At 29.9% G+C, this 20,170-nt stretch overlaps 2 protein-coding genes across 5 annotated transcripts in view; both read right to left on the bottom strand.

Moving 5' to 3' along the window:
- LOC142331111 (beta-1,3-glucan-binding protein-like) overlaps positions 1-20,170 on the bottom strand; it is a 190,710-nt gene that overhangs the window by 36,919 nt on the left and 133,621 nt on the right. The gene's annotated exons all lie outside the window — the stretch shown is intronic.
- The window catches only part of LOC142331109 (uncharacterized), a 54,508-nt gene that overhangs the window by 10,060 nt on the left and 24,278 nt on the right, over positions 1-20,170 (bottom strand). For 2 of the 4 annotated variants that reach the window (XM_075376782.1, XM_075376783.1), the window contains exons 2-4: positions 15,246-15,577; positions 12,336-12,573; positions 4,076-4,228 (exon numbers count right to left, since the gene is read on the bottom strand). In XM_075376782.1, coding sequence (XP_075232897.1) covers positions 4,076-4,228; positions 12,336-12,350 — 168 coding nt within the window. In that variant the 5' untranslated portion in view covers positions 12,351-12,573; positions 15,246-15,577. Of the gene's footprint in view, positions 1-4,075; positions 4,229-7,526; positions 7,623-12,335; positions 12,574-15,245; positions 15,578-20,170 lie in introns of those variants that run through there. The other 2 variants (XM_075376784.1, XM_075376785.1) reach the window with 2 other exon arrangements.

Raw genomic sequence — 20,170 nt, 5'->3', positions numbered from 1 at the left:
ACTGAGCACTTCAGCCACCCCACGCCCTTTAGCAGGGAGTCTATTGAGTCTTGGACTGAGATTCACTACTGACCATCCCATTGGAGTTGGTATCATCTGATGCTGGCGACAAAACATCCTTCGTAATATACTCAGAGGATTCTATCTCGTAGGCCTCAGATACCTTGGATTTCAACATTGAAGCCTTCAGGAAGTTGGAAAAAGCAAAAAAGAAAGGATAGCCGAAGAATAAATCTAGGCAATAGAATCTATGAAGACAGTTACGTTGTTTTGTTTTTTTTTTTAATAAACTTTTACTGGAAAGATGCGCTTTTTAATTTTTGTATGATATTGAAGTCGTTTTAACATTTTTAGAAATGGTTTGTATTTGTTTTAAGTGGCAAGGATCTGTTTTATACACCTGTCATCTTGTATTTCTTTGGGTTTCAGTAAGCTTTGAGAGAAAGATCTTATATTGTGTAGAGATTCGTAATATTAAAATATGTAAGAGTGAGTGGTAACAATAAGATAAGTGATGGAAGATTTGAAAAAGTAATAAATTTTTTGACATATAGATATGGAGAAGATAGAGAAGAAATAGGATGGATAAAGTGAAGAATGAGAAAGTATTGAACAGGATTAAAGAAAAAAGTGTATTTATGTGGGAAGTACACAAAAGAAAAGGAATCAGTTTAGGACATGTGGTAAGAGGATGTGGAATCTTGATAACTGTATTGAAAGTATCAGTAGAAGGAAAAAGAAAGTGAAGAAGAAGAAGGTTGAAGTTAATATATGAGGTGAAGATTAGAAACTACAAGGTGATAAAGAAGAAGACTTGGGTCAGGGAAGGATGAAGGCAAGAGTGGCATAAGGAACCTGTTGTCAAGCAGAGCATCGTATGATAATGAAAATTTGAGTTGTGTAGTATGTTTTGTGAATGTTGAATTGTGTTTTTAAGGATGGCTATGTAGGTGTACTGGTTTGTGTAGTTAAATTTCTTTTCTTAATGAGTTAATTCAATTATTTAAAAAGAAGCTTTGAACCTTGTAACGGGAAAATGGGAAGGTAATTTTGTATGTTATGAAAAATGCCATGCTTAACTGGGATTCAAACCCAAAAAACCGAAATGAATGTTTGAGGTGCTATTATTCTGTTATGGAAATCAGCTAATTATGTGTTTTGAATTATTTATTCATTGTTTTATTTTTGAATGAATTTTAATGTAAATCTTAGTTCATCTATGTTGCTTTTGTAATATATCCTGTGACATAATTATTAATGTTCTATGTTATAAATTATCATACAGTTTTCTTTGTCATTATGTAGATTTCACTCATAACAACCGAAAACTAAGATCTCAGAACAGTTGAACAGTATGAAGCTTACAAACACACAATATTTGTCAAAAATAACATATTAAATGAAGAAACATAACATACATTGAATATATTAATACACATACCTAAGCAGTTAACTTAACCTAACCTTTTTAAGATAAGCATGTATGACATTACTGCTGTCTTTCCAATGAGGGAATTTAATAAATTAAGAATAATTTAGTAAGAAGAAAATATATGTGAAATTTTGACTTAAAAATGATAGAATGTTTAGCCTTATTCTAATCCTTATCTTACATTAAACATTTATCTTTGTACTTTTCTGTTCAGGTTATTAATTACTATGGAGGATGGAGCTGTGCAGGCAAAATGAATGAAATGTGCAATCACTGATAGAGGGTCCTCTTACCATAAGATCCATCTATTACCCTGCTGACTTGACTGAAAAATCATCAGTATATTCTTGGTTGAAGTTAGATTATAAATGTCCTTTTATAAATTATAAATGGCCTTTAAAAAATTGAATAAAAGAAGAAAGAAATATAATTAGAAGAAAATTATAAGCAAGTTGATAGATTACAAGTCCAGGTCTTTTATAATATTAAAACAGTTAAGTGTTGTTTTTTCAGAATTTGCATGGACCTTAAAATTAACCCATCTCTCTTCACTAATCATAGTTTGATTGAGTTATTTTTATTATAACCTTTAAAAAAGATGAAAAATTTATTAAAAAAATAATAAAGCAACATTGAATTTAAAAAAATGTAAAATAGTATAAAAGTTTGCACAAATTCAACCTTGTACTAATGTATTCAAATACAAAACTTAAATTACAAAATTTAAATAAGTATGATGTCAGACTTAATTCTACACATATAGCAATTATTAAGAGAAAGATGAGTGAGATAATAAATAAATGAAAAGAGAAATTTCTTAATGGATTTTTATTTATCTCAGGACGGAATGATTCAGAAGCAAGCATGTCAGCTATTAACATTTTTTGTTTGAGATATATCATGTAACTTATAAAATCTTCAAATTACAATACTCCAAACTCTAGAGTATTAAAACTGAATGTTGTTTTACCTCTAACATCAGGAAAAAAGATTATTCCTACAACGTTTAGAGAAAAAAAAGATTTTTAAGTCAACCAATTGAAATGTGATTTAAAATTATAGGTACGAAAATAAACCCACTCGGTTGGTCTAGTGGTGAATGCATCTTCCCAAATAAGCTGATATGGAAGTTGAGAGTTTCAGCATTCAAGTGCTAGTAAAGGCAGTTACTTTTATACGGATTTGAATTCTAGATCGTGGATACCTTTTTGGTTTCTTTGGTGGTTGGGATTCAATTAACCACACATCTCAGAAATGGTCGAACTGAGACTGTAAAAGACTGCACTTCATTTACACTCATACATATCATCCTCTGAAGTAATACCTGAACAGTAATTCCCGAAGGTTAAACAGGAAAAAGAAAAGAAAACGTATGAAAATAAACATTTTATATTTTTACTGTTTTACAAAAAACAATAAAAATAATTTTTTTATTTAAAGTACTTAGCATTATTGGTTGACATTAAAATCAAAATGTTGTGGAAATTTGTTTTGCTGATTTTCTTATTGATAAATTTAATGTTTTTTCAATTCATTCAAAAATACTATTACAATTGATTTTAATGAAAGAAATGTTAAAAACGCTGACAAAAAAAAATTGTTATACTTTCCTGGCATTGGTTATTTATTCATATATATAGTGGAAAAAATAATGATTCATAAAAAAGTATAAAAACTTTTTTAAAAAATCGATATTCTTTTTTACTTTTTTCTGCTCCCACCACAAAATTGGTTTCTAAGAAAATTTGTTGATTTGTCTACATTTACAACATCGAATGGAAGAAATTAAAGCAAATTCCACTAAAAAATGTACAACCAAAAAACATTTATCTATGATTACTTTTTTTTGGAATCAAGGGTTCCATTATGATGAAATTTTATTTTAATATTATTACCAAGAATTTAAAAAAATATTTAAAAACTACAAAAATTGATATTATTAAACTTTTAACAGCTATCCTATCCCCAGCATTGCTCCCAAAATATTTTTTAAAGTTATTGCAATACTACTCTTCCTAGGAAGATATATAAAAAAAATCAGTTAAAAAATAATTTAAAATCTTACTTAATACACATGATCAGTAAGAAATTTACAGACACATAATTTTACAAAAACAACATATTAAACAACAAACATGCATAACATTGATCAAATATATTTTCAATTACATAAAGTGTTTTTAGAATTTTTATGATAGATGCCATGGTCAACAATGCTACTGTAGTATACTCCACAGAAGAACGAACCCAATCAGCTTGAAAAGGCCACTGGAAGAAAAAGTTCCATTATTTTGAAAGTGAATCATTTATTATTTAATAATTTTAAAATGATCACATTTCATCATTCTGTTCAATAAAATTATTTTAATTGCAAGTAATAATAATAATTTTTTAAATCCATTCTTGATTATTGAGTAGTGTTAGATAAGTAAAATTGTATCTACTTAAAATTCCTTTTCTCTTTAAAATGTACAAAGAATTAATAATTAAATAAACTACAGCTATTTAATTTAAATTTTAAATACAGTAAATGCAATGTGTAAAATCGAATGTAATGTAAATATAAAAAAATTATTTATTTATTAATTTATTTAAAGATTGATGTTTTTCTATTTATAAAATAAAAAATCAAAAAAAGCTTACATGCTTAAATGATGTATTAGTTTTGGTCATGTGATGTGGTAAAAATAAACATGTCATTTTTGCTATATCATCCTGTTCAGTCTCTAATTTAATATCTTTATTAAGAGGCAGAGCTTCATTAATATAAGTATTACTTACTTGCCCATCCATTATCTGTAAAAAAATAAAAAGAAACAAATTATAATGAATACCCCTAATAAAAAAAAAAATTAAAAAAAATACTATAAACATCTGTCTCCTATAATTCCTTAATGAAAGTTTTTGGTTTGTTTTATGATGGCTTGAATGTGATTACATTTGATACAGATGCAACCTCTCTTCTTAATGATAAAGACAAGTACAGGCGAACAATATTAACACACATTGATTGCCATTTGCGCCACATGTTGCTCACATTAAATCTGTTTGTGAGGTCATGTAATACAGCCCTTGTCTCAGTGATTACTTGAATTGGAAGCCATGGGAACGACATATGGCTCATATACATATTCTTAGAATAAGGCTTGCAACAAAATTTTTTTTTTTTTTTAAAGTGTAGTCACAGCCTCACGGTTTTATGAACCTTAGGGTTTCAGAAATTTCATGTAGAGGGAATAGTGATGACATGATAAATCAAACTATTTACATATTTGCAAAATAATAGATGCAGTTCTGTTTAAATCTGTTTTAACATAAATAAAATATGAGATTTAAGATGATGAAAACTGAAATCATTGAACTGAAATTTTTAACATCTTGTTATCCTATTTTAAAATATTTGAATTTTGTTTTTGTGATGGATTAAGTATCAAGTGAAACTAACAAACAGTAAATTACAAGAACTAGTAAAAACTAGAACCATTCAGCTGATTAACTTCACTAAGGTACATACAGGCAATTCAAAATTGCATGGCAATCTCTCAGGACATAATTCTACAGCAAAAAATAAGAAAAAATTTTTGTGTAAACATAGATCAGAAAACGATTTGCTAGTAAGTTTCAGCTTGCAAAAAATTTAGCCCTGATTTCTGATTCCTCTGTGAAATTAAGTCATACTAAATTTCTTGGGGTACAAATTGAGCGATAAATTAAACGTTTCCTAATGGTTTTTGATCTAAGAAATTGAATAAATGTGGTTCCTCTATCTCACTTAAATCAAGGAAACAGGTCAAAACAAAAAAACATTTTATCAGAACATACTTTTTTTTGGTTCAGAATAAAATATTGTTAATTTCCCAATAAACAAATAAAAATTCTAGTTAATTTTGTAGAGAATCCACTTCTGGGAAAATTGATGTAAATAACATCTATTAAAATTAAACACAAATTTAGTAAGTCCAACTTTAATTAAAAACAAAACACACCAACTAGATCTGAAAAAAAGTATACAATTTGAAACAGAACAATTTTCATTAATGTTTGAACAACATAATGTAAATGAAAAAAAAAAATAGAAAACTTAACAATAAAAGAAAAAAATGATTAAAAATAAAAATCACATACCTTTTGGTTTTTTTCTAAAAATTATTAGTATAAAAACAGTTAAATGATAAAGCAGTTGCTAAATGAGGCCGTCACTGTTCAATGCATAGTTCAGCTGAGCGAATCCATGCTAGCTGGGATGACGTTTAATAGCACCATTGGTTTGATGTTATCAGATGTCCTGTCTAACCGCATCATTATTATTCCTAACAGTAGCTCAGCTTCTATTATATGTCTCAGTTCTTTTTGTGTACCAATACAAGTAAAATAAAATAAAAACTTCATCCAACCCAAAATAAAAAATGCAGGTACCAATCTCCAATGAGCCTTGGCAGTAAGAAAAAAGGGACTATAACATTATCATAGCGCACATTAACCGAAAAAGTGTTGGAAAAGACCTGTAGCAGTCTCATGGGAATTTTCTTCTGCCCAAGTGCAAGTGTTTCGATAATTTATAATGTCATTTCTTATAAAACAGGATTCATCAATAACTGGAATATTACTTAGGAAATCGGTATGATGTTCACATTTTCTAATTAACCATTGACAAAATTTCAAACATTTATCAAAATCAGAACATAGTAACTCTTGTAAATGTGTTGAACGGAGTGGGTATAATTGTAGCTCCAATAATGTCTGCCACACACTTGATTGTGAAACAAAAACGATGTGACAACCTTCTGGTACTTGAGGTGGGAGATACTTGGGCCGCATTCGATATTGCGTCTTCAGTGTTGGCATTTGCTACAAAATGTTTACAGACCATCAACCAATCATTGTGGTTTAAGCATACTTGCTTAAACAAACTCATCCCTCCAAAGCCTCTAATGTTTTACAATGCGGTACTACTTGATTTGGATAACTTTCCTGGTATTCATGCACAGCAGCCAAATACATCTTTATTTACTTTACTATAAATTAACAACATATCTGTCAACTCTCCAGATGAAAAGAAATTTGTGGTATCACCCATTACGAATGACTGACCGAACAATAACAGCACAAACACCACTCAAATGAATATTTAAATGCTAGACACAAAATTTAATTGTAGATAAACTGTTATTACCAACCTATGCAAAAATAGAAATTTTTAATATGTTTTGGAAGGAACTGATTGTTTTGCTTGGATTCCGGACCATAAAGGCGAAAATTTGATGTAACATCATTAAAGGTATATGCAGACCGCAATTACGGAGTTTATTTTATGGACAAGTAAAAATTTGTCTTCAGGGATATTAAGTTCAGTTAGGAAACATTACAACTATCTAACTCATAATTTTTCTTACATATCAAGTAAAACATACCTTACTTAAAACCTGAATAACTAGAAGAGTTGATTCCTGGTGAAAAATAAACGTTTGAGAATTTTTTTTTTTTCCCACATGCAGTGGCAAAAGATAATAATGCGGATACACACCATGTAATTAACCAAAGGCAAATAAAGAAAACCTCAAGAGCATCAAGGAGTAATTAATATTTATGTACTATGTTCATGTTTTATTTCAAATATAATTTTAATTCTTATTTTTGTTGTGTCACAATAGTTTTTTTGTGACCGAATTCCGTTTATTTTAGCGAGTTTTAACTGAAACTTATAAAAAGGATTGACATTTGCTATTAGTTGTCATCAAACAGATGTGTTTTCCATTTATTATAACTAGAAAATGTCAAAGGTCTATTACAAAACTATCTACTGTTCTATTGGTATGAACTGTTCTTGTTAATATCGGAAAATAATTGAATAATTAGATATTATAATTTCCAACGCTATAACAAGAAAATTACTATTTACAAATGTCTAATAATAATATGTCCACAATTAATGTTACAATTTTTTAATAACACTAGCTTAGGTAAACGATTTTATATCGAACTCAAATGAATTTACATCGTCAGCATAAAGCCAATACTTCCGATTCATCAATACAAAAAACAAATCAAACTTAAATTCTTTTAATATGAATTAGAATAGTATAAAATAACTTACTTAGAAAAACAAATAACAACCCCAAACAATAAATAATACTGAAATTAAAACAGAGTTTCCGTAACAACTCGTCAAGCCAAATGGTAGGAGTGTTGATCAATGATGCCAACACATGCAATTTTATACTTCAATCCACGATGTTGAAAAAAATATATTTATTTATAAAATTGCACAACTTAATAAATAACTTTTCAATTTAACTTTTAAAATGGTTTAATCCAAAAGTAAAGAATCTACTGAAATTTTTATAAAATTCTTAGAAGCGATTGTTATATTTATTCATTTATTTAAAAAAGAAAAAATGCGCTAGCATTTAATAATAATAATAATGTTTTTGTTGAAAATAAAAGTAATACAACAGAAAATCGAACGTAGTTAAAAAATTCATAACATTACGATAATAAATTAAACAAGTAATCATTTTTAATTACCTTATAGATTCTGGTTCATTACGGTCGGTTATTATATTAATTTAAAAATATAATTTTATGTAACGACAAACCGACCCAAATTTTATCAAAACATAATTTAAATATTATATAAGTAATTAGTTGTTTTTTTTTATACGTTGGTTGAGGACAAATCTCTTAACAGACACCACTCGCAGACAGATGGTAAGAAATGGTCGGTCACCGACCCTTTACGGACTGTACCGAGCTTGACATCTAATATGTTGACTTGTGTCTTGAGACTGGACGGTGAGGAGCCACGCGCGTATTTCAAATTCAACTTCTAATAATGAAATTACGACTTGAACGAGAATTAAATTGACGGCTACTTGTTGATAATTTTAACATTTAAATAATTATTAATCATTTTTAGTTGTATTATACATATCCTATGAAGGATATGTACAATACACATGAAGTGTCTTGTACAGTTTCAGGTTGACTATTCCTGAGATGAGCGATTAATTGAAACCCAACCACCTAATAACAACGGTATCCACAATCTAGTGTTCAAACCCGTACAAATATAACGTCCTTTACTGGGATTCGAACCTTATAACTCTCGACTTCGAAATCGGCTGATTTAACACGAGTTACCGCTACACCAACCCGGTGGGCTTGGATTTGTCCACCTTTTTTTTCTGTTTAGCCTCCGGAACCACTGTCAGGATTACTTGGGGCGTCTCTGGGTGCCGCTTCGGTGGTATGCAGCGGGATTCGACAGCGGTTTACGAAAGATGGTGAATGTCACGCGGGACTCGGCGATGGAGCTGTGTGGGAGTAGGCGTTTATTCTCCTCTCCCGGGCAGACCGGAGCGGAGTCAATTAGGAAACTCACTTGAGTAAGAGGCGGGGTTCTTAAGGGAACAAGGTCTAAATTTCGCTGTGTTAAAACTTTAGTGGGAAAGTTTTGTTATAGTGGTTGTTTTGCTCGGACCTGAGACATTCGATAAATTGTTTCAATAATAGTTAGTGCTAGGCGCGGTTAGGCTTCTAGCTTAGTTCCTGAGGGCGACGTGGTAGCTGCAGGTGTCCGTTGTCTTCTTTCTGAAGGCATAAACACATAAAACTATCTCTGGGTGAATTTTTACTGATGTAGATGTCCCTCGAGGCATCTGCATCGGTGGCATCTCTGCGGGGCCTGGACTGTAAGCGGTGGTGTGCATCAGTTTGAGAGCGAGAAGATTTCCTCCGTTAAAGCCACTACTGGCTAGGAACGGAGAGGGTGGTGTAGCGACCAGACACGGTACGCGAGGTGGGATCTTCTCCCCTCGGGGGGAATCGAGATGTCAGGATTACTTCAGACAATGAATGAGGTTCATATGTAAAAGTGTAAATGAAGTATAGTCTTGTGTTGTCCATTCCTGAGTAGTATGGTTAATTGAAACCCAACCACCAAACAACAATGGTATCCACGATCTAGTATTCAAATCCATATAAAAGTAACCTTTACCAAGATTTGAACCATCATAGACTTCAAAATCACTGATTTGCAAAGATGTGTTCACCACTAGACTAACCCGGTGGGTTAGGATTTGTCCATCTAATGTGGGCATATACACAAAGTTCAAGTGCTCAACACCATCAAGGGCACTACAGTACTACATTAGGAGATTTTTTTTTAAATCTGTATATGCATACTTTACGAATTGGTAGAAATAAATAACAACTGATATAAACATTATTATAATGCAAGTACATATTTATAATCTATTTGTTCATTCAGGACAATGTATAAATGACGTGAATGAATGTTTGCAAATGTCCAAAGGAGAAAAGCCAACAGTAAAAGTTATCTCCTATTTACTTTTCATACTTCTCTTACAAGGAATTACATCTTAAAAATCTTGAATTTTAAAAACAATCACTAGGAAATAAGTGTCAAATGTAGATTGTAAGGTTAATTGTAAGAACATTAGTATGAAAGTTGAATTTTGAGGAATACATTGAGATTTCTTCTGCGATTGTAGGTATGTTATGAGTCATGTTCATTGTTATTTGTAATTTACAAAGGCAAATCAGTGGTATATAAAACTTTGGATTGAAATTGTAATATAGTTACAAGGATCCTTGATTTACACGATTAATTCATCCCTGAAAATTGTCGCGTGAATCACAACTGTTTTCTCAAGAAATGTATGCAGTAGACTATAGTATCTGTACATATATAGTAGGCTAAATTTGTAACTCTTTTCGTCGGTAGAAGATACAGAATTTTTAAACAATTTGGCTTAACGTATCTTAATAGTATATAAATTTAATACAGTACAGTAAATATGATTACATAAAGTACAATACTGAAGAAACAAAGTAAAAAATATAAGAATAAAAAAGTGCAAAAGAAACATCATAATACAGTACAGTATTATTAAACAAATATTTACCTTAAAATAAATGTATGTAGGTCTAAATGCTATAAGGAATATTAAAAAAAAAATTGTGATTTAATTCAGCTTTGGTTTCTTAAAAATCACTGCTGTACTGATAATTGCAACTGATCTAGCAGTAACTTAATATTCCATTTACAACTTTTGTATTACGTTTTTGATCAGAATCAATTTCAGTTACGTAATCACAAAATTTTTTGACGTATTCTAATGCCTCCTGCAATCCTTTTACTGTTAATTGTGGCTTTGAAGGGAGGATGAGGTTGAAGGTTCACCGCTGTAGATTTTTGTTGACCCCAATTTAAATGTGTCACTGCTACTCGAATTCTAATCTAGCTGCTCATTTGGCGACTCGACTAGTGCTAATAAGTCTTTGTTTTCTAAAAGTTGTTCATCTCCTTCCACAAGTTCAGTTACATCTTCAGAATCAACTTTGAGCCCTACACTGCTGGTGAGTTGTATAACTTCATTAAATAGTACCTGTAAGTCCTTGTCCGTTATCGAATGCAGTTTGATTTTGATAATAATCTTGATACATGAACAAAATGTTATTTATTAAAATCACATAAAAACTCACAATTTATATCTTATAAATGTATTTCTAAAACTGAAATTCAAACATACTGCACTTTTGATTACAATAAATTATCTATTTCTCCAAGAAAATTATTTTCTAAAAAATTAAGTACATATATTAAAAAAAGATTTTTTTTTTTTATTAAGTTATATAAACATGCGATAGTAAAACTTTATCAATTTATTTTGAAGACGTATTAAAACTGCAAAATACCAAAGAAAAGCTCAACTGTTTGGAACCAGTAAATAAATTAGAAAACTCAAATTCCCTGAATAAACAAGAAAAAGAATATTTAATCAGATATCTAAAAAATAAGAAAGCATCTCATGAGGACTCAATAATGATGTAACTTTTAAAATTATAACGATTAGTTAATTAATGTATGATGATTTATTAGAGAAATTATTTGGAAGACAGAAAAAATCTCAAAAGAATGGCAATCTGCACTAATTCATACTCTACACAAAAAAGGAGACAAAATAGAAGTTAATATTACAGAGGAATATCTCTTCTTTTAGTAACCTATAAAATCTTATAAAAGTTGTAGAAAACTGAATAGCACATCAATAAACAATTTGGAAAATATATTATGGTTGTTTAGAACAGGAAGATCTTGTGTGAAACAAAATTGTTTGTGTAAAATTAATAAAATGAGATAGAATGGTGAAACACAAGAATTATGTATTACATTTTACATTTTAAAATGGTATATGATTCTGTTGATAGAAATGGGAAATAAATGATAAACTTTAACTGAACAAACAATTTCCAATGTCTTATCTAAATTTAAATTTATTCGGAACTGTAGATTTTGTAGAATTGATAAATTTTGTTAAACTTATTTTAAATTATGCACAGTTGAAAGAATGCTTTTTTTCTCTCGTATTCAAATTTCATAATATAAGATCTTTGTAATGATATTTTAATATGGATATTATTAAGATGTCTGCCTAATTTAAAGTATAACTTTTGTAAAAAGTTAACATTAAGTTAAACATTATAAACAACATTTCTCTTTGGGGTGTAAATTATTAACATGTTTCTTTGCATTAGAAAGATTATTAAAAAGCCTTTTGACAGAAGTAACAAACATAAATTTTCTCTTTTGTATGAATATTAAGATGTCTGCTTAATGTAGAAGGACAATTCAAAACCTTTTGGCACACGTTACAAACATAAGTTTTCTCTTTTGTAAGAATATTAAGATGTTTGTTTAAATTAGAAGGATGATAAAAAATCTTTTGGCAGAATTTACAAACGTAATTTTTCTCTTTTGTATGAATATTTAGATGCAATTTTAAAGTAGATCTTTGATTAAAAGACTTCTGACAAAAGTTAGTATTATTTTTTTTCTCTTTAGCCTGAAAGTTAATGTGACTCTTTAAATAACACTTACATTTGAAACTTTCATTGCAATATTCACAAACCATTTTTTTCCCTTTCTAGATAGGTAACTTGTTTTTACTACTTATATTCTCAACTAAATTTTTTTCTGTTGTAACATCACCATATGCACACATACATTCATTGGATTTTTCTTTTATAATTCCATCACGTACAGAATTATTTATGCATCTCTTACAAGTAATAAAATTGTTGATATTATCCTCTATAGTTCCTTTATCGATAGTAACCTGTAAAATTCAAAAAAAAAAAAAAATTACAATTGAAAATGAAAGAGACATCAAAATTCAATGTCTGGTTATGGCGAAACAAAAATGGCATCATTGATCTGTTTTTTTTTTTTTTTTTTCATGGAGCCCACTGTTATAGGGGACATGTATCTCAACAAGCTTGAGGAATTTACTGTTCCTCAGATTCCTGCAGGATTCAGTTTCTAACAAGATGGTGCTCCACAGACTTTTATCAAGATGTTACCGTGTTAATGAACAATGCTTTTTTGGATGTTGGATCAGATAAGGATGAATATCCACTAATATTTTAGTATATTAATGTACATACATATATATATTTTCACATATACACAGGGTGAACAACTTAAAAACCAAATAGAAAGCTAGAACTGCAATTATTTAAATTGTTACCTTCAACAATGCTTGTATTAGCATTACTGGGTGTGTGTTACTACTTTAATCTACTGTTGTCAGTTGTAAATTAATCATGCATCAGTGCAGTATGTTTTGTTCCGACTCCAGGAATAAACTTCTGAATTGATGACATTAACAATGTATATTCTTTATTCAGGTTATTTCTTACTGATAAATTAGTTGATATTCTAATGAAATAGACTAGTAAACCTGTGTTAGCAGGACTGATAATTGATAATAATGAGATGGTTTTGTTGTTTCTAATTGTATATATGCTATCAGGAATTATTTGGAAGCCACTAATCAAAAGTTATATAAACCAGCCCCCCCTTTTTAATGCTGGAGTAATGCTCCAAAATTTTATCTCATAAAAATTAAACTTCTGTTGCATTTCCTCTGTTTTACTGATGATAAAAATAATAACCCATCTCCAAAAAATAAAACCTCGTAAAGATTCATATACACCAGAAATAATTTAGTGGTTGATGAAAGTTTACTGCTGTAACAAGCTAGGCTACGTTTCATTCAATTTATTAGAATAAAAAGGGACACACTTTGGCATTAAGACTTATGTTATTTCAGCATCAGAAGCAGGTTATTTATAACTTGAAAATTTATGAAGGTGCAAACACAAATTACAAAAACCCAATTCATGGCTACACCACTAATATTATCATGACTTTTAAAATCTAGTAACCTGTACACAAACATCACTATATTTACAACAACAATTATTTTTGCCACCCTGAACTTGCTCTGACTTTTAGTGAGCGAAATACTGACTCAGTGGATACTGTCAGAAAATAAAGGCGTAATATTCCAAAAGACAATACTGCAAAAGAAATTAAATGAAAATGAAATTCATGTAGTGTGCGATAAGGAGGGAAAAATTATGAAGTGACATCTTGTATATGAATACTAAACAATTAGAAGTAGTACGGAAGGGAAAGAAGGCAAACCTTCCAGATGTTGTCAATGATTGTAATAATTTTATGGGTGGAGGTGATCAGATGGATCAAATGCTGAGTGGATGCTTACTCACAAAAAAAAAAGTAAAAGTGTGATATAAAAGCAATTCTGCCACCTTTTAAATATAACTATATTAAATATTCATGTTTTACATAAGAAAAGTGTGGGCAAGTACACTTTTATTCAATACACAAAGCCCTTATTGAGCAAATTCATCAAAAGTCATTCCTAAAACAGGTAGGTCGTCTTTAGAAGATTATACTCTCATAACCTATAAACAACATTTCTTGTCATATATTTCTGATACAGAAAAAACCCACAACAACAAGATGTGTTGCTCATTATGCAAATAAGATAAGAAAGGAATCATAATATTATTGCTGTGAATGTGATGTTGGTCTTTAAGCTGCCCTGTCTTTTAGAAATTTTCAAAGAAATACAAATATATTTCTTAAAATATTTTCATATTTCAAAAACATTAAATTTTATTTTTAAAAAGTAATTATTAATAACTAGTTTTAAACTGAAATATAGCAATAGCTCTGAATTGGCAAATGTAAATGTATGTTGTTATTGTGTGATCTTGAACTATGATTACCTAAATTCATAAATACTTATGAACTATTTTCATAAAAATTAATTTAAAGCAATTTTTAAGGTAAAGTGGTAATTTGTATAATATGTTTTTTTTATTGCGAGAAAAATATTCAAAAATGTATGTATATTGACATCCTTCATTCACCAACATGTCAATTTGGTTCACCATGACCCAATGAGATGATGATTTATGTGTGACATGTAAACAAAGTGTATTCTTGTCAGTCTCAGGCCGACCATTCCTGACGAGGAAGGTAACTATTTAGTTTTTAAATCTGTATAAAGCAACTAACGTTTACTAGGATTTGAACATGAAAACCTTTCGACTTTAAAAATCAGCTGCTAAAAAACAGATTTGCAACTAGTTAATAAATGAACTGTATTATAATCCAAAATTTACACATTAGGTAATAATAATGAAAAGATAATACATTGGGATGCAAATTTTCCAGATGCTCAACTAACTGCACTGCTTAAATGCAGACTAAGCTGTTTAAAAAAAAAAACTAATACATTATTTGAAAAATCTTAACACTATTCAAATAAATGTATCCTTTCACAAGGATTTTTTTTATCAATCTTTATTTTACTTCAGTTTTTAATTGACTTTTGCAATTCATTTAGCAAAAGCATATATTTTGGCCTTTCCTACACACTATATTAATCATATTATTGCATCTCTTTTTTCTTACATTGTACAAGTGTTCCAATTTCTTTATAATTTTACTGGAATAGATTTATATATATTTTTTAATTAGTATGTTACCATTAAACATTAAGAATGATATGTGCACTATATATGATAAATCCTTTTTAGATTATCCTTTTCAATTATCTAGATTTGGGCTGGCAAAGGCCCATCTGGATAATTGGTGTCTCATGTATGTAAAATCGAACACCCATTTACAATTTTTAAATTTTCTGATTTAACTAATTTAGTCTCTTCAATTGCTAAAGGATCTTTTTCAATATCACCATCAACAATATCAAGCGGTTCCTACTTCAGTTGTAGTAAATCTTCTTGCTGTAATAAAAAAAAAAAAATGAATGATATAAAGTAAATATATTATATGATTTTTTTGTACAAAACAGGTCATCAAAATTAAGGAATTTGAAAGTTGTTTGTAATCTGATAACTGATTTTTATGTTATTTTGTGCGCTTATTTCAAATATGGCCACCGTTATTTCTATCACTTAAGAATTTTTTACAATACTAAAAAAAAAGAGAATGGAAAAAAGGCTTATTGTCTATGTATTCCTCATGAGAAACATTTTTATGAAAAAGTAAAAGGACGTTTTACCTACAAAGAGGTAAAATAACCTCAACAAAGAGTTGTAATACCTTTGTCTTTTTCTTTCAAAGCTTCAGGCTACATTTTCTGTTGTAGTCAGCTTGCGGTTCATCTATATGGATGCACTAACAGTACTCTGCAATCAGGTTCACATTCTGCCTTCCCTGTTATCTGTGTTCCATTTCGTTTATATCTTTGTGAAATCTTTCACCCTGTTCTTCACTTACAGCACCAACATTTTTGGGGAAGTAATCAATATGAGAATGCAGAAAATGTACCTTCTAGTTCATCAAACAATCAAAGTCTTGGAATTTCATTAGCATGATTTCCACTATAAACTTAAAATTTGGGTTCTTATTGTTTTCAATGAATTTCTTTACGGCTTTTTTAAATGCTTTCCATGTTTCTTATTCAATGTTCTCCATTTTGGTTTGAGACTTCATCTTCAAAAAGTTTACGAATATCTGGACCATTGATAACCCTTCTTTAACTTTGGCTTCTGGCAGTTGTGGAACTTATGGCATATGTATTTATAACACTCTCCTTCTTTAGATAGAGCATTTACAAATTGGTTCACCAATCCCAGTTATAATAAATCTACTTGCTATAATAAAACACAATAAATGAATGCTACAAAGTAAATATTTCATGATTTTTTGTATAATTTATAAAATAAAAAAATTGTATTTCCAATTCACTTACTACAAACATTAACAGTGCAGCCACAGTTACATTATTATTACTAGGTGACCTTAATTTGCCAGGTTTTGTATGAGAAAACCTAGAAAAGAAAATGTTTCTTTTGCTAAATGTTATCATCTAAATTTAAATGTTAAAAATGCTGCTAGTCAACTTACAGATTTTTCTACAAATTGTAATCTTTTACAATCAAATAATTTGTTAAACCGCTTGCAGTAATTCTCATGATTTAATTTTTTCTAACCTTACTAACATTAGTGTTAATATTGCTGCAGTGAAATTTTTTATTGTGATAATCATTTATCTTTAGAGATATCAACGTTGTCTAAGATTTTGAATTCTAATCTTATCTCTCATAAATATAGTAAGTGCTGTGTAGGTATGCACATTGTGTGCGAGAGATATAGAATGATATAGGACAGGTGGACTGATCAGTCGGGTGGGAGTTATCACCCACCCCACTGATAGGACGGGTGGGCGATAAAGGAAGGACAGGATAGTCATTCCTTTAAAAAAACTTGTATAGCTCTGTATACTATAATATATATACATATACATATTACATATACATATGGAGTTATACATACAGGAATGACCATCCCACCCTATCAATCTATCTCTCACATGCAATGTGCACAGCTATAAAAATATTTATTTTGTAAAATTCAACATTTACTAAAAGAGAGTTTGATTGTAAATTTTTATTTTTTTATATCACTACAGAAGCTTGTAGCTTATGCGTTCATGGAAATGGAATTTTGTAATGTATGAAATATGTCATGCCTGATTGGGATTTGATTATGATGTACAAATTTTTGCTGAGGAATTACAACAATGTATTAAAAATATTTTTGATTGTCATGTACCAAAAGTAGTTATAAAAAATGTAATTTTTGAAGCGGTTCTCTAGTGAACTCATTATTAGAATTAATAATAATTATTGGAATTATTAATAAGAACTTCCAGAGGCTTCAAAAACAATGTACATCTACTATTTATTAAAAATTATTTAACAAAATAGTGTAGGTAATACTCTAATCGTAACGATTTTTTATTAAATTATACTGTTAAAGTTGAGGAATCTTTATTTAATGATTCCAAAGATTTCTTTAAATATACTAACTAAAATGATGATAGCTCTTCTCTATCTCGTATACATTTTGAAAATGAGTATGCTGATAAGGGTGCTGATATTGTAAAACTTCTTGCTAAAAAATTTGGGAGTGAGTATACTAACAATGATTTTTCAGACTGAAATTACATTTAACAGTAACGACTAATACAGTAAACATTATTCTGAGAATGATGTTGAAGAGGTCATTTGCTGACCAATTATAATTTTTTGATTGGCCCAGAAAATATTCATCCTCTTTTAGTGAGAACTTAATTACTTATTAGAAAAATTGGTGCATAAGGATTTAATAATAAATTGTTGTCTTGGATAGATTCATTTTGTTCAAAAAGAATTCTGTATGTTAAAAATTATTATTTCTCCTCTAAGCCTATTTATATTAGATCCAGGGTAAGACAAGGCATGCATTTACGTTCTCCAGTTTTCCCAGAATTTATAAATGAACAAACAATTTATTAACATAAGAAAGAAGCCGTAAAGAAAGGGAGATAACAAAGAAGAATTGAGGGGGATAGTGGAAGAAGTGTTAGAAGACCAATTTGGTTTCAGGAAAAGTATAGGGACAAGGGAAGCAATTTTACGCCTCAGATTAATAGTAGAAGGAAGATTAAAGAGAAACAAACCAACATACTTGGGATTTATAGACCTAGAAAAGGCATTCGATAACGTAGACTGGAATAAAATGTTCAGCATTTAAAAAAAATTAAGGTTCAAATACAGAGATAGAAGAACAATTGCTAACATTTACAAGTAACAATTGAAGAACATAAGAAAGAAGCCGTAATAAAAAGGGGAGTCCGACAAGATAAATGGTTTTTTGTTTCTCAAATCAAAAACAAGTGTCCTCTTTAGAGCACACATGCACTTCACTTTTAGTCTTTCTGTGAATTGAAGATAAGGATAATCAATCTTTAGTGTCTCCATTTGACACACAGGAGATGATTTCTTATAGTGTAAACCGACTCGTTTCTTCCTTACTACATTTATTTTTAGGTGCTCTTACCGATAGGGCATCTAGCTATAGTCTGTCTCTGCCACAAAAAATCAACAACAGCTGGTAGGCTGTAAAACCGGTCTGTGAATATTGTATGTCCCTTGTCAAGATAATCAGAAAGAAGGTCTTTGAAAAGGAGAAATTATGGAATTTTTGTTATTTTTACCCGTGTAAATTTCAACTGAAATACATATGCGGTTGACGAATCACAAACAATATATAGTTTTATGCCATAAATACAAAATCTTACTCCTGCCTCTAAATCCACATACCCCTTCATAAACTGTCAATTTTTCCCTTTGAGAAATGAATGCTGGATACTCAGAGACTAAATGGTTCAAAAAAGGCTTTGGTTCAGTCCGTATTTTCAGAAAAATGGGATTCAGATAACATTTCACGGATTACATCCAATGTTTTGGGAACGTGAACATCAACATTTGGACAGAAAACGATATAACACTAATAATTATTATTTTTACTTATGAAAACAAATATTACACACAAAAAACATCAGTAACTACTTTTGTCTACAACCAATTCTAACAACACCTCTAACCTCAAGCACGAAAACAAACCATTAGTTGTGTGTAATCGATGTTTTCAAAAATATCCGGTATAGCGCGGAATAAAGCAAAAGATTCATTCCAAATGAACTAAAGAACCACCGTAAAAAGCTTAGCAACGAATGCACTCTGTATGAAATTTATAAAAGAATTAAATACGAATGCCCATGGATTTCATTAGCTCCGGTCACTACGAAAATGTCGATAGCCCACAACATCCACGGGCTTAGGATTGAGAGTGTTAAAGGTATAAAGGAATAAATTCTGACAGGACTTGAATTCGGACAATGGCCCAGTTGTTTAATTTCATTATTTGTATTGAATTAGCGACTATCAAGAGGGTGATGTGCAACTGTTAAACTGTGTAAATGTGATTGTTGTACATAACTTTCCATGGTAGAATTTTCACAAACAAATATAAAATGAATGGCATATTAGTGTAACGATGAACATTCATCTTAATAATCGAAATATCGCTGGTTAAGTTGACAGCTGAGTCATTATTCATCTTTCTTTCTTTTTCTGTTTAGCCTCCGGAATCACCATAAGATATTACTTCGGAGGATGATATGTATTAAAATAAGTGAAGTTGTAGTCTTGTACAGTAGCAGGTCGACCACACCTGATTTGTACGGTTAGTTGAAACCTGTTCAATTTTTGGTCAAGGCGCAGACACAACGTTGTTCGAGAGCCAACAGTTTTGTCGATTTCACAATACAGGGCTAGAATTTGTCAACAAATCAGAAAATAGAGTTATAAACATACCAATCTGAAGAGAAGATTAAAACCTAACAAATTGAATCATGATTGTTTTAAGAAAATCTGACTACATACCATCGTTGTAGATCCAATTTCATAATTTTGTTATCTCCTGAAATCCTATTTAAGACATAAGCAGTTCTGTTGATGCTGATAAAACTTCCAATTCTGGTTTTA

This window comes from Lycorma delicatula, chromosome 10 (assembly GCF_047948215.1).
Source record: "Lycorma delicatula isolate Av1 chromosome 10, ASM4794821v1, whole genome shotgun sequence".
Classification (NCBI taxonomy): domain Eukaryota; kingdom Metazoa; phylum Arthropoda; class Insecta; order Hemiptera; family Fulgoridae; genus Lycorma; species Lycorma delicatula.
The sequence above is the reverse complement of the archived record's forward strand: the minus strand, read 5'-3'. Positions and strand labels throughout refer to the sequence as shown.